The sequence below is a fragment of the Ricinus communis genome, chromosome 8, assembly GCF_019578655.1.
Source record: "Ricinus communis isolate WT05 ecotype wild-type chromosome 8, ASM1957865v1, whole genome shotgun sequence".
Lineage (NCBI taxonomy): Eukaryota > Viridiplantae > Streptophyta > Magnoliopsida > Malpighiales > Euphorbiaceae > Ricinus > Ricinus communis.
This window is the reverse complement of record NC_063263.1, coordinates 24,595,632-24,609,031: the sequence shown is the minus strand read 5'-3', so window position 1 is coordinate 24,609,031 and position 13,400 is coordinate 24,595,632. Positions and strand designations below refer to the sequence as shown.

The 13,400-nt window shown below is 36.0% G+C and overlaps 1 protein-coding gene and 1 non-coding gene across 2 annotated transcripts; both read left to right on the top strand.

Annotated features, from left to right (window-relative positions):
- The first annotated feature begins 590 nt into the window (after window positions 1–590).
- Window positions 591–697, top strand: LOC125371026. The gene has a single exon (XR_007217191.1). It is a non-coding gene; the product is annotated as a small nucleolar RNA R71 (small nucleolar RNA).
- A 7,293-nt stretch (window positions 698–7,990) lies between these two features.
- Window positions 7,991–12,181, top strand: LOC112533908. The gene is made up of 7 exons (XM_025156387.2): window positions 7,991–8,413; window positions 8,549–9,033; window positions 9,589–10,134; window positions 10,296–10,383; window positions 10,809–11,301; window positions 11,821–12,121; window positions 12,178–12,181. The coding sequence occupies exons 1-7, from the start codon at window positions 7,991–7,993 to the stop codon at window positions 12,179–12,181; spliced, it is 2,340 nt and encodes a 779-aa protein (XP_025012155.2).
- The last annotated feature ends 1,219 nt before the right edge of the window (window positions 12,182–13,400 follow it).

Here is a 13,400-nt window from a genome sequence, read left to right as displayed (position 1 = left end):
TTGGGGAGGAGGAGCTTGTGCAGGCCCAGCTGGTTGTTGCTGTGGCTGTTGATGAAGTCTTTGGAAACCTGGCGGACCCTAGGCATTATTTTTCCTCCAACTGAAATTGGGGTGATTGCGCCATCCAGGGTTGTATGTATTGGTGTAGGGGTTATTCTGCTGTCTTGGGGCATTCCCCATATAATCAACCTGTTCAACATCAGAAGATATAGTAGAATTAGATGGAAAACTAATAGAAGATGAAGCAAACATACCTCCCGCAGTACAATTCGCACTGTAATGCGGGCCACCACAAAACTCGCAGCCAACGCTCACGCGTGAACCAAGATCCTGGAGTTGGTCGATCTTCTTGGCTAGAAGCTCTACTTGAGCTGCCAAGGCTGCTATAGAGTCCACTTGGTTGACCACTCCTTGTCTTCCTGGTCGGCTCCTAGAGGATTGCCACTGATAGTTGTTCATGGCCATTTCCTCTATCAAGTTCTGAGCTTGCTCGGGCGTCTTACTGTTTAGCGCCCACCGTGCGGCATCCACCATCTCGCCTCGTTGCGAGGTTCAACCTTGTAGAAGGTCCGAACTGCATCCACACTAGCAATCCGTGATGTGGGCAGCATCTCAAAAGATCTTTAAATCTCTCCCATGCATCGTACATGCTTTCATCATCAAACTGCACAAAAGAAGATATGTCATTTCTAAGTTTAGCAGTTTTAGCGGGAGGAAAATACTTATATAAAAATTTTTCAGCCAACGCCTTCCAGGTAGTGATCGTCTGTTGTGGAAGAGATTGCAACCATCTCTTTGCTCTGTCCCTCAAGGAAAATGGAAACAATCTCAGCCAAATGGCGTCATCGGTTGTTCCATTTATTTTGAATGTGTCACAAATCTCCAAAAAGTTGGAGATATGTGCATTGGGATCCTCGTTGGGCAATCCTCCAAACTGCACGCTTTGTTGGATCATCTGGATAACATTGGCCTTTATCTCAAAATTGTTGGCCGCTACAGCAGGTCTGACTATACTAGTTTTCGTCCCATCCAAAGATGGTCGAGCAAACTCGTACATCGTTCTCTGATCCTCATCGGCGTGGGGGTCATGGTTTTCCATCGTGTCTAGTCTATCCACAGGTACCTCAACCTCAATCTCCTCCTCTTCTAATTGCAACCTCTTCCTTAAGAGTCTGAGGGATCGTTCTGGATCAGATAGAGGCTCTATAAGATTCGAGTTTGAGCTCCTGGTCATAAACTACCTGAAACCGAAAGTCCACACAACCACCGATCAACAAAAATAATATAATAATAAATAATAATAAAATTAAAGAATAAATGAATAAAACAAATAATGACTAAATTAACACAAAAACAATTCGGCGCCAAAAACTTGATGGGCTCTTTATGCAACCTACACCTAAGGCAGTGAACCTACCGATGCAGCCTAGCACTAGTGAGTATCAAGGTCGTATCCCTGGAGATCGGGTGAACCTAGAGTTACTACTGCTTGCTATGTTATCTAGTCTGAAATAGGGTGTGGGAGTTCTAACATACCAGCTAATGGTTATGAGTGCAATTAAGTAAATGAAGGACAACAATGGATAATTAAAAGACAATTGTAAAGAGAAAAATAAATCCAAAAGGGAGCCTAAGTGATGGAATTCTAAAGATGAATTTTATGGATTGCCGATCTTGCTTACCCATGCCTAAATCCTGAATTGAATCCCGGTTCCTCTCTCGAGCTTACTGGATTCCTAAACCTGCACTAACCTAATGGAATCTCTTCCTATCAGATTACTACAAATTAGCATTAAGTATGATTTAAGACTATTAAGAGTTGTTAGTTCTTAATCCGGCGAGTAAATCAACCTCATCTCTAAGTGTTAACTACCAGTCCTTACTATTCAAAATCCAGTTATAACAAGCATTTCTCAATGTCAAGAAACAACCTAATAAACAATTAATCCAACGTCTCAAATTAACTGCATCAAACTTTTATTACTGAATAGCAAGAAGATTGCAAGAATGACAATTATAAAAAACTAACAATTAAGCATAATCCATCAACAAAGGTGAACCCTAATGGATTCAAAAGATCTAGCTGCTCATGTTCATAGTCAAAGCAATTAAAGAACAAAATAAGGAAAAACAAATTAAAGGTATGTACACCCTTCTCTTTCAAGCTGAATGAGAAACCCTAAATTTGCAAATTCAAAATCTCAAACCCTAGTTGCCTCTTGAATGCTCCCAAAGTTTGTCTTGATCTTCAATTCGATGTTGGAATAAGTGGAATCCCCCCTTCAATTGATGAAAATTGATCTCTCCCGGTCTACAATTGAGGTATAGGAAATATTTGATTAAGTGTGTGTCTTGGAATTGAGTCCAAAAATCATCCTCTTCAATTAGAATTCAAAATCGCCTATATAGTTGATTCAGCACGGCCGGAGTCCAGGCTGTGATGATTCAGCACGGCCGGAGTCCAGGCTGTGCTGAATCTGTGGAGTCTGTTGTGCTGAGCCACCACAGGCCGTGCCCAAGCCGGTGCTGATCCACCACAGGCCGTGCTGGAGGCCGTGGTGGCTACTAAGTCGTGTTTGAAATGGCACAATTGGGGATAGCCTCTTGATAATTCAGCACGAGTTCAGCCGTGCTCAACCCTCGGGGTGCTTGTTCTCGCCCAATTTGATGGATTTTGCTCCGTAATCACACGTGATTTCCCTTGATTCACTGATGGTGTCCTTGAAAATGACTCAAACGAAAAGGAAACAAAAGACAGGTGATTCTAACATAAAACGGGATAATCATGCATAAAAATGTGAACAATCGGGCATGAAAACATGTGTAGTATGATGCTTATCAGTAATCCACCTCCATCTAAAGATATTTTGGAAAATCAGGTAAGATTTTATTATTAGAGCTGTCATATCTCAAAACTTGAGTATGCTCATTCATGAATTTTCTACTTGTAACAGAGAAGCAAAAGGAGAAGTAGATGCCCATCAGCTCCTAAAAGTAATGTTACCAATATTGATGTACCAAATCATACCACAGTTTGAAATGTAGAAGCTAATCCTTCACAATCCAAACCACCATATGATAAGAGAACAATTGCTAAAGAAAGAATTCAGGTATTGTTTATAAGTTAGTTGTGTGTGTATTTAAGACTTGGATGTATGAATTCTACTTAGTAATCCTATGAGTTATGTGTTGTTGTATTACTGCAGGCTAGAAAAGGATGTGGCCTCCACATATCCACAGAGACTAGTAATATGTATTTAAGAGTACGTACTCAACATGTCAGATGTGAATCTCCAATTTTATGTGTGTTTTCATATGTTATATGTTCTAAATATAAAATGTCATATTGCAGATGCTAAGGGAAAAGAATTTGAGGACTGTTAGTGGTTATAGAGAAGCAGCAACAGCAGCAAGGCAATCCAGAAAGAGGTCTGACACCCAAACATCAACTACAGCTATAAAGGAACAAAGATCAACTACAGCTAGTCATGAACAAAATGTGAAAGTTTGTAGCCAGACTTCAACAACTACAGAGGCAAAAGAGATTATGACTGTGTTTGATAGGTTGTCTCAAAAAAGTGCAGCAATTAATATATCAGTTAGTTCGAAAGGTAAAGAGAACGTGGTAGCTACAAAGACAAAGACTAGTAAAAATGCAGATTTGGTGATTCAAGAAGGGCAACATGTTTTGCCAAAGCCAATGTAGAAGTTTAAGAAGTTGCCTTAAAGAAGTTGCAGTACTGTGTTTTTGTAATTTTGGAGTTGCATGGAACAAAACTGTCATTTTGACCATATCAATTAGTTTGTCTTAGTATTAGTTGTTTTATGTGTTTATCTTTTCCAAGACATATGTTTTCTGAACCTCATGATTTTTGTAAGGATTCTATATTATAGTAATGTTAAAAGGCTATTTAATGCCTATTTTATCTGTCCAAATGTGAAACCACCAAATATATGGCTCCACATGTCTGTTATAATAACTATAGGTTCACTTTACTTCATCAAAGCCTAAGCAATACATGCAAAATATCTTAATAGAAAAATAAGAGCTTCATTGCATAATCAATTATAAAAGTTGGTAATTCAATTCACCATTGATTACAAGATTCAACCCACCCATCTAATACAAAACCAAATCCTACACCTTACTACATCAACCATAAAGCATGTTTGGTAGTGCAACTCCTGTCTGGCAGAAACAGGCACAAACTGATCATCAAACATCAAACTTTCCTTCATCAAACTTCCCTTTATATTTTTCAGCTTTACAATCATTCATTACAATGTTCAACCATACCATAGAAACCGAACTTGAAAAGCATTAAATGTTCCTTCACATTTTGTACAATCATCAGTGTAAGAGCACATCTTCTCATTCACCCAATCGTCATGACAGCTAAACAAAACACAGCTCCACCCATACATGACCAAATTGAAAGGAAATTATCATACATTGTTCAATCTTCCAAAGTAAAACAACTAAACCCTAACATTGCTAACAAAGCTTACCTCACTGTAAAAGCAACCTCGTAACAGACACCTTGGATTTTTCATTCTCCTTCATATCATCAGCTTCACTGGTCTCTCAAATTCATAAAATGCTACTTCAGTCCTATATAAATACTATCAATTGTTGACAACAGAAGATCTTGATGATGCCCCTTCTATTTTGAAGTGGCCATGAGAAGAACAAGAAAACCCTAGGTTTTAATTCCTATTTAGAAATTAGAATTGGGGAAAAATTAGGAAAATTTTAGGAAAAAACGGTGAGTTTTGAGGTCCTTCAATGTCTTGGGCCATGTAGACAAACATGTGGACGCCATGTCATTAGTGGCACATGCCAAAACGCGGCTGGGTAGACATGATACATTACACAAATATGGTGGGCCAAATTGATAAGTTTTAAAGGTGAGGGTAGATTGGCGAAGACGGTTAAAGATCGGGGTATCTGGGATCATTTTCCCTAAAATCAATCTTTGACTAAAGAAACTTTACTAATCCCGGTCATACTAGGAAACCAAGATTTAATCCTAGTTGAAAAAAGTTATAGAGAATCAAAATTAATTAAATCAAATTTAATTAATAACTAATTTCCAACAAAATATTATTAATTTTAATTTTATGTCTTTTTCGGATACGAAATCAAATACTAAGACATAAAGTCAAACTTATATTTTAATTAAGACCAACAGCCTAGTCATACTAAGATATTAAGACATAAGTCCTAAGTTAATTAGAATTAATGAAAATCTTAATTAATTAATCAAATTAAAAATAAAAATTTCTTTTTAATCCTTGTAATTTTCACCTATGTCTAAATTTAGGGTAGGAGTCAAACTATTGTCTTAATCTTGACAACTACCTATTCAAACTAAGATTCTAAAATTACATGTCCTTGTCCTAAAAGACTAATAGTACTTGTATTAATTAAAATAAACTGTTAATTGATCTCCTAATCATATTAGGACAAGTAATTATAATCGTAAGACAACTAGGATATGTCTTTAGATAATGAGTCACATGCCAACTAGGATACCTTATCTAAAAATCCCTACAAATAAGAAAACTTTTAATTAACAAGACTTAAAGATCTAACAAAGATAAATAATCATTTTAATTCTAGAATTAATTGAACTAATCAAGATCCATGATCTAGGAAATTAAATTTTCTATCAAACAATTTGAGATAATCAAGATTCATATGGCAATCATCAAGAAACAAGGCAACTATGCAAGAAACAATGATCATGACTTAAATCCAACTTCAAGATTGCTGTAAAAACTCATGCATGATCTAGATCTAATGTTATTCCTCAAAAGGCTTTCCAGTAAACCAAGAACACATGCATATGTTGAATTCATCTAGCAAACCCATACTATGCACATAACTCATCAAATCAACACTTAACTTGTATATTATGTGCATATATAGTATTCATGAAGATAAACCTTAAATGTTAAGAAATTTAAAGGTTCATTATTCATATTTTAAATCATATTCATTGCTGTCCAAAAATAAATCAAATCAAAACCCATACACACATACACATGCCAAACCCTTAGGATGTGTAGTGTGCAAAGTTTTGGTTTGATCATCAAGATTCCAATTTCAAATTGTTCTGAATGAATTTTGAACATCAAATATTCAAGAAATTTTTTGTAGAAATTACTCATGAATTTATTTCAATTAATTTTTGATGTGAATCCAAGTTCAAAGCTTAAAGAGATCCAAGATCCATTAATAGTACAAGAAGGCCCAATCACAAGGTCCAAATCCAAGAAGCTTCAACAAGCCATATTGGGTTTAATTAGAGACATTTGGAAAGCCCAAGAATTTCAACCCAATAAGGCATCCATGGAGGCCCAAGGAATAATATTTAACTTGTTTTTGTGTTAATAACAATTAGGGTTACATGTAGCCACCATATACAAGTTAATGGGGTAATTAATACCAAGTAAATGGCTATCAATGTGGGTAGTGGTTATTAAGAGCCACCATATACAAATTAATGGGGTAATTAATACCAAGTAATGGCTATTAGTGTGGGTAGTGGTTACTAAGGCCATTAAGAGTAAAAGTAATCCTATGTGTGTGAGTCTATTTTAGTAGTGTGTGCATGGACTTGTACTCTATATAAACAAGTCCTTTTCTTTCTTTTGGAGCATGATTGAATTTGATATATGAAATTTTGTTTGAGTTTTATTGTGAGGAATTTTGTCTTTAATTTCTTGCTTGAACTTTGTGACTTATCAAGCTTTATTCTAGCTTGTGGTGTCAAAATCTAAATCTTTATTTTCTTGTTATTTATCAAACTTTCTTGTTTGTGGCATAAGAGGAAATTCAAAGTCTATCTTAGTATCTTTATCCTTGTTGGTAAAGAGGCTAAGTAGCATCCATCTTCTTACTTCAATCTTTGAACGATCCGAATTTGTGGATTAAATTGGTAATTTCTAGTTTTCTTCTAATTCAACTTATCATAGTATTTTTGCTATTGGGGAGTTAATTGATGAAACCTACAATTCCCATCATAAGTGGTATCAGAGCATTGGCTCAAGATTGAGGTTTGCGTATCCAATACTATCTTTTAATTCTCAATATCTTGTGTTCATCTTATATTTTGCACCTTTTACCATCTATTATTCTTGTTATTATTTTTTTTTATCTTTATTCTTCTTATCTCAAGATTTTGTTTGCATATATCAAAAAAAAAATTCGTCCTAAAAAAAAAATTGTTATCTTTGATATTCTTGTGTTAGATCTCAGATTAAATAAAAAAAAAAGAAATGGGCTCATATTCCATTGAGATCTATCTTTATAATTCTATATCTTTGTGTTCTTTGAGGATCTATCTTTGTTTTTCATTTCTATTAGCCTATTTGCTACAAATCGTTCATTTCTTTAAGCCTGCCTTATTATTTTCTTGTTAGCCTACCTTATTTTTTTATCATTGATTACTACATTCTTGAAATTTTGTTTGATTAAGAAACTTAGTTCATCTAAGAAATCAAAAGGCAAATTTGAGAGGTAAAAGGCAAGAGTGTGAGATCATTAGAAAAAAAAGCCAAAATTGAGTGTAAACACAAGTGGTATACATCAATTTTGAGTGAAACACGTGAGGGAGTGTTGTGAGACTGTTTCTTTCTATTTTCTTTTGTTAAAATTTTAGGTTTTACAATCATGTCAAAAGACACAAGTTCTTCTTCTATAAATGATCATGTGATTCAAGCTATGCAACAACAATTCGAAAGAATGTTTAATATGATGGCGGGAGTCTATGAAAAATTGGAGAGGCATGATGGCATCCTTAACCAATTACAAGGAGAGCCTAGACGAAGAAGACGTCCACCAATTGACTAAGAGGAATATGAAGGAGAGGATGTTTTGGATGATGATCAAGTCACCTTGGTGGGACAATAAATCAATCTTAGGAGATAAGCTAGGAGAGGACATCCAAATGATGATGTTGATCGCAACCTTGGAAGCATCAAAATGAAGATTCCTTCATTCCAAGGAAGAAATGATCCAGATGTGTACCTTGAATGGGAGCGGAAAGTGGAACTCATCTTCGAATGTCATAATTTTTCGGAGGAGAAAAAGGTAAAACTTGCTGCTGTTGAGTTTAGTGATTATGCAATTATTTGGTGGGATCAATATTGCAAGGAAAGACGTAGAAATGGAGAAAGACCCATAGAGTCTTGGAGGGAAATGAAGCAAATCATGAGAAAGAGGTTTGTTCCAAGCCACTACTATAAAGAGCTTCATCAAAGGTTACAAACTCTAAATCAAGGATCCATGAGTGTGGAGGAGTATCACAAAGAAATGGAGAAGGCTATGATTAGAGCAAATGTGGTAGAAGACTGTGAAGCTACCATGGCAAGGTTCTTGAGAGGGCTAAACAAAAACATTGCTGATGTTGTTGATTTATAACATTATGTGGAGATTGAAGATATGGTGAATTTGGCCATGAAAGTGGAAAGGCAATTGAAAAGAAAGAGGTATGATTCTAAACCAAATATGGGTTCTTCTTCTTCTTGGAAAAATTCTTAGGGGAAAAAGGATGATAAACCTTTTACTAAGTCAAAAGTGGAAGAAACTAAACCTAAAATTGACTTGGGTAATAAGGGAAAGGGTGAGAATCAACCAACCCAAACTAGGGGAATCAAATGTCTTAAGTGTTTGGGTCATGGGCACATTGCTAGGGAATGTCCAAATAAGAAAGCTATGATTCTAAGGGATGGTGATATTGAGTCGGAGAGTGAGGGGGATAGTGATGATGATATGCCTTCTTTAGAAGATTGTAGTGATGTTGAATGTGCTAAGGGAGATAATCTTGTTGTTCAAAGAACATTGAGTTTGCAAAATAAACATGATGTCCATAGGGAGCAAAGGGAAAATTTGTTTCATACTCATTATTTGATTTCTAACAAGTTGTGCAACATGATTGTGGATAGTGGAAGTTGTACCAAAGTAGCAAGCACTTTGCTAGTGGAGAAATTGAAGTTGCCTACTACCAAGCACCCAAGACCATACAAGTTGCAATGGCTTAATGAAAGTGGAATTGTAAAGGTAAATAAGCAAGTTTTAGTTTCTTTTCAAATTGGTAGATATAAGGATGAGGTGTTGTGTGATGTGTTGCCAATGTTGGCCGGACATATGTTGTTGGGGAGACCTTGGCAATATGATAGAAGGGCTAGTCATGATGGATTCAAAAATATGTATAGTTTGACTATGGATGGAAAAAGGTTTAACCTTGGACCATTAACTCCAAAACAGATTTTTGAAGACCAAATGCGCATCAAGCAATAATATGAAGAAATGGGTTCTTTATTGGGAAATTCTTTGGGAAGGGAAACCATTGAGAGTAAAGAAAAAGGTGAGATGAGTGAACCTAAAAATTCCAATTCTCTTTACCAAAATGGGAAACACATGGCGAGAGAAAACAAGAAAGGTTCAAATGAAAGAAAAATGAGTGTTTATGCAAAAATGAGCGATGTGAAGGAAGCTATGCTTTTGAGACAACACATGCTTGTACTTATGTACAAGGAGATTTTGCATATTTCTAACAAAATAACCAATTGTTTGCCTAGTGTTATTGTTGATCTTTTGCAGGTTTATGAAGATTTATTTCCGAAAGAAATTCCAAATGGTTTGCCACCTAAAAGAGGCATTGAGCACCAAATTGATTTCATACCCGGAGCGAGCATTCCAAATAGACCAGCATATAGATGTAATCCAGAGGAGACCAAGGAAATCGAAAAGCAAGTGAGTGAGCTTATGGAGAAGGGTTATGTTCGTGAAAGCATGAGTCCATGTGTCGTACCCGTCTTGTTAGTGCCTAAGAAAGATGGAACTTGGAGGATGTGTGTTGATTGTCGTGCCATCAACAAAATCATGGTGAAGTATAGACATCCCATTCCTAGGCTAGATGACATGTTGGATGAATTGCATGGTTCATATTTGTTTTCAAAAATTGATTTGAAATCTGGTTATCATCAAATTAGAATGAGAGAAGGTGATGAATGGAAAACAGGTTTTAAAACTAAACATGGTTTATATGAGTGGTTAGTAATGCCTTTTGGTTTAACTAATGCACCAAGCACTTTCATGAGATTGATGAATCATGTTTTAAGAGCATTCATAGGCAAATTTGTTGTTGTCTATTTTGATGATATCTTGGTTTATAGCAAAAATTTAGATGAGCATATACAACATTTGACTTGTGTTTTTTATGTGCTTAGAGAAGAGAAGTTGATGCTAATCTAAAGAAATGTTGTTTTCGCACTAATGAAATTACTTTTCTTGGATATATTGTCAATGACAAGGGTATTCATGTTGATCAAGAAAAGGTAAAAGTAATTAGAGAATGGCCAACGCCCACAAGTGTAAGTGATGTAAGAAGCTTTCATGGTTTAGCTAGCTTTTATAGAAGGTTCATTAAGAATTTTTCTACATAGCTGCACCTTTAACTGAATGCATCAAAAAGAATGTTGGTTTTAAGTGGGGAATTGAACAAGATGAGGCTTTTAACTTGCTAAAAGACAAATTAAGTTCTGCACCATTGTTATCTTTGCCAAATTTTACTAAACCTTTTGAGATTGAGTGTGATGCAAGTGGCATAGGTATTGGAGGAGTTTTGATGCAAGAAGGCAAGCCCATAGCATTCTTTAGTGAAAAGCTAAGTGGAGCAAGTCTAAACTACCCTACATATGACTAGGAGCTCTATGCATTGGTGAGGGTTCTAAAGACATGGCAGCATTACCTTGGCTACAAAGAATTCATAATTCACACTGACCATGAGTCCTTGAAGTATCTCAAAGGACAAGGAAAGCTCAACAAGAGACATGCAAAATGGGTGGAATTCATTGAATCCTTTCCGTACATCATTAAGTACAAGCAAGGGAAAGAAAATGTGGTGGCCGATGCATTGTCAAGAAGGTATGCCTTGATCTCTAAACTTGATGCAAAATTATTAGGATTTGAATACATAAAAGATCTTTATTCTAATGATCCTGATTTAGCTAATGTTTATGGGGTATGTGAGAAAGGGGGTTTTGATAAGTTCTATAAGTTTGATGGTTTTCTTTTTTGGGAAAACAAATTGTGTGTGCCACAAAGTTCTTTAAGAGAGTTACTTGTGAGAGAGGCACATAGTGGAGGTTTAATGGGACATTTTGGGATTAAGAAAACTTTGGATGTGTTGGGTGACCATTTCTTTTGGCCACACATGAAAAGGGACGTTGAGAGAATTTGTGAGAAATGCATTACTTGCAAACAAGCCAAATCCAAAGCAATGCCTCATGGTTTGTATACACCTCTTCCCATACCAAATGAACCTTGGGTAGACATTTCTATGGACTTTGTTTTAGGATTACCTAGGTCCAAGGGAGGGAGAGATTCTATTTTTGTTGTTGTGGACAGGTTTAGCAAAATGGCACATTTCATTCCATGTCACAAGATGGATGATGCAACCCATATTGCGAATCTATTCTTCAAGGAGATTGTAAGGCTACATGGAGTGCCAAGGACCATTGTGAGTGATAGGGATGTCAAATTCCTAAGTCACTTTTGGAAGACTCTTTGAGGAAAGATGGGGACAAAGCTTTTGTATCATACAACTTGTCATCCGCAAATGGATGGACAAACAGAGGTGGTCAATAGGACACTTGCAACACTTTTGAGGGCTGTCATCCAAAGAAATCTGAAGAATTAGGAAGAATGTTTGCCACATGTGGAATTTGCTTACAATAGGAGTGTGCATGGTTCAACAAATTGCTCACCCTTCGAAGTTGTGTATGGATTCAATCCATTGACTCCATTAGATTTGCTACCATTGCCGTTGGACAAAGCTAATTTAGAGGGGAAACAAAAGGCTGAATTCATCAAGACTTTGCATGAGAAGGTGCGTGCAAACATTAAGAAGAAGTCACTCCAATATGAAAAGCAACACAACAAAGGGAGGAAGCAAGTCATTTTGGAGCCTGGAGATTGGGTGTGGGTGCACTTGAGGAAGGAAAGATTTCCTAACCAAAGGAAATCAAAGCTTATGCCAAGAGGAGATGGTCCTTTTAGAGTGCTTCAACGCATCAACAATAATGCCCACAAGCTAGAACTTTCAAGTGAGTATGGCAATGTTAGTGCTACTTTCAATGTTAGTGACTTGTCTTTGTTTCATGTAGGTGATGAAGATGATGGAGCTGATTTATGGACAAATCCTTTTGAAGAAAGAGGGAATGATGTGAATCCAAGTTCAAAGCTTAAAGAGATCCAAGATCCATTAATAGTATAAGAAGGCCCAATCACAAGGTCCAAATCCAAGAAGCTTCAACAAGCCATATTGGGTTTAATTAGGGACATTTGGAAAGCCCAAGAATTTCAACCCAATAAGGCATCCATGGAGGCCCAAGGAATAATATTTAACTTGTTTTTGTGTTAATAACAATTAGGGTTACATGTAGCCACCATATACAAGTTAATGGGGCCATTAAGAGTAAAAGAAATCCTATGTGTTTGAGTCTATTTTAGTAGTGTGTGCATGGACTTGTACTCTATATAAACAAGTCCTTTTCTTTCTTTTGGAGCATGATTGAATTTGATATATGAAATTTGGTTTGAGTTTTATTGTGAGGAATTTTGTCTTTAATTTCTTGCTTGAACTTTGTGACTTATCAAGCTTTATTCTAGCTTGTGGTGTCAAAATCTAAATCTTTGTTTTCTTGTTATTTATCAAACTTTCTTGTTTGTGGCATAAGAGGAAATTCAAAGTCTATCTTAGTATCTTTATCCTTGTTGGTAAAGGGGCTAAGTAGCATCCATCTTCTTACTTCAATCTTTGAACAATCTGAATTTGTGGATTAAATTGGTAATTTCTAGTTTTCTTCTAATTCGACTTATCATAGTATTTTTGCTATTGGGGAGTTAATTGATGAAACCTACAATTTCCATCAATTTGCCCATCCAAATTTGACTAGAGATTGGGTGTTGATGATCACATCAAAGTTGTCTATGCACATGGCATGGACTCCCAACACCCAAATCATAATCAAGCAAGATCTAAAACTTCTACAAACTTTCGGATCATAAGTTCTATCCCTTAAAATTCATATGCGACAAGAATCACCTAAAACTCTGAAATACAGATATGGCAACCAATGAAATCTCTAAAACAGTCCAGAAATTTCTGATTTGCATGCTTATAATCAATTAACAATTATGCAAAGAGTATGACCAAATTAATCAATGTAGGATCAGTTGAGAATTGATATTAAAACATAAGAAAAGGTGACACCGAAGCAAAATAAAAAAAAATTAATTCCCACTAAGGATCTCATTGATGTAAAGTAGTCATAACACATAAAATAAGCAAAAGATGGAGAAGGCTTACAAAGAGAGTTTTCGGCCA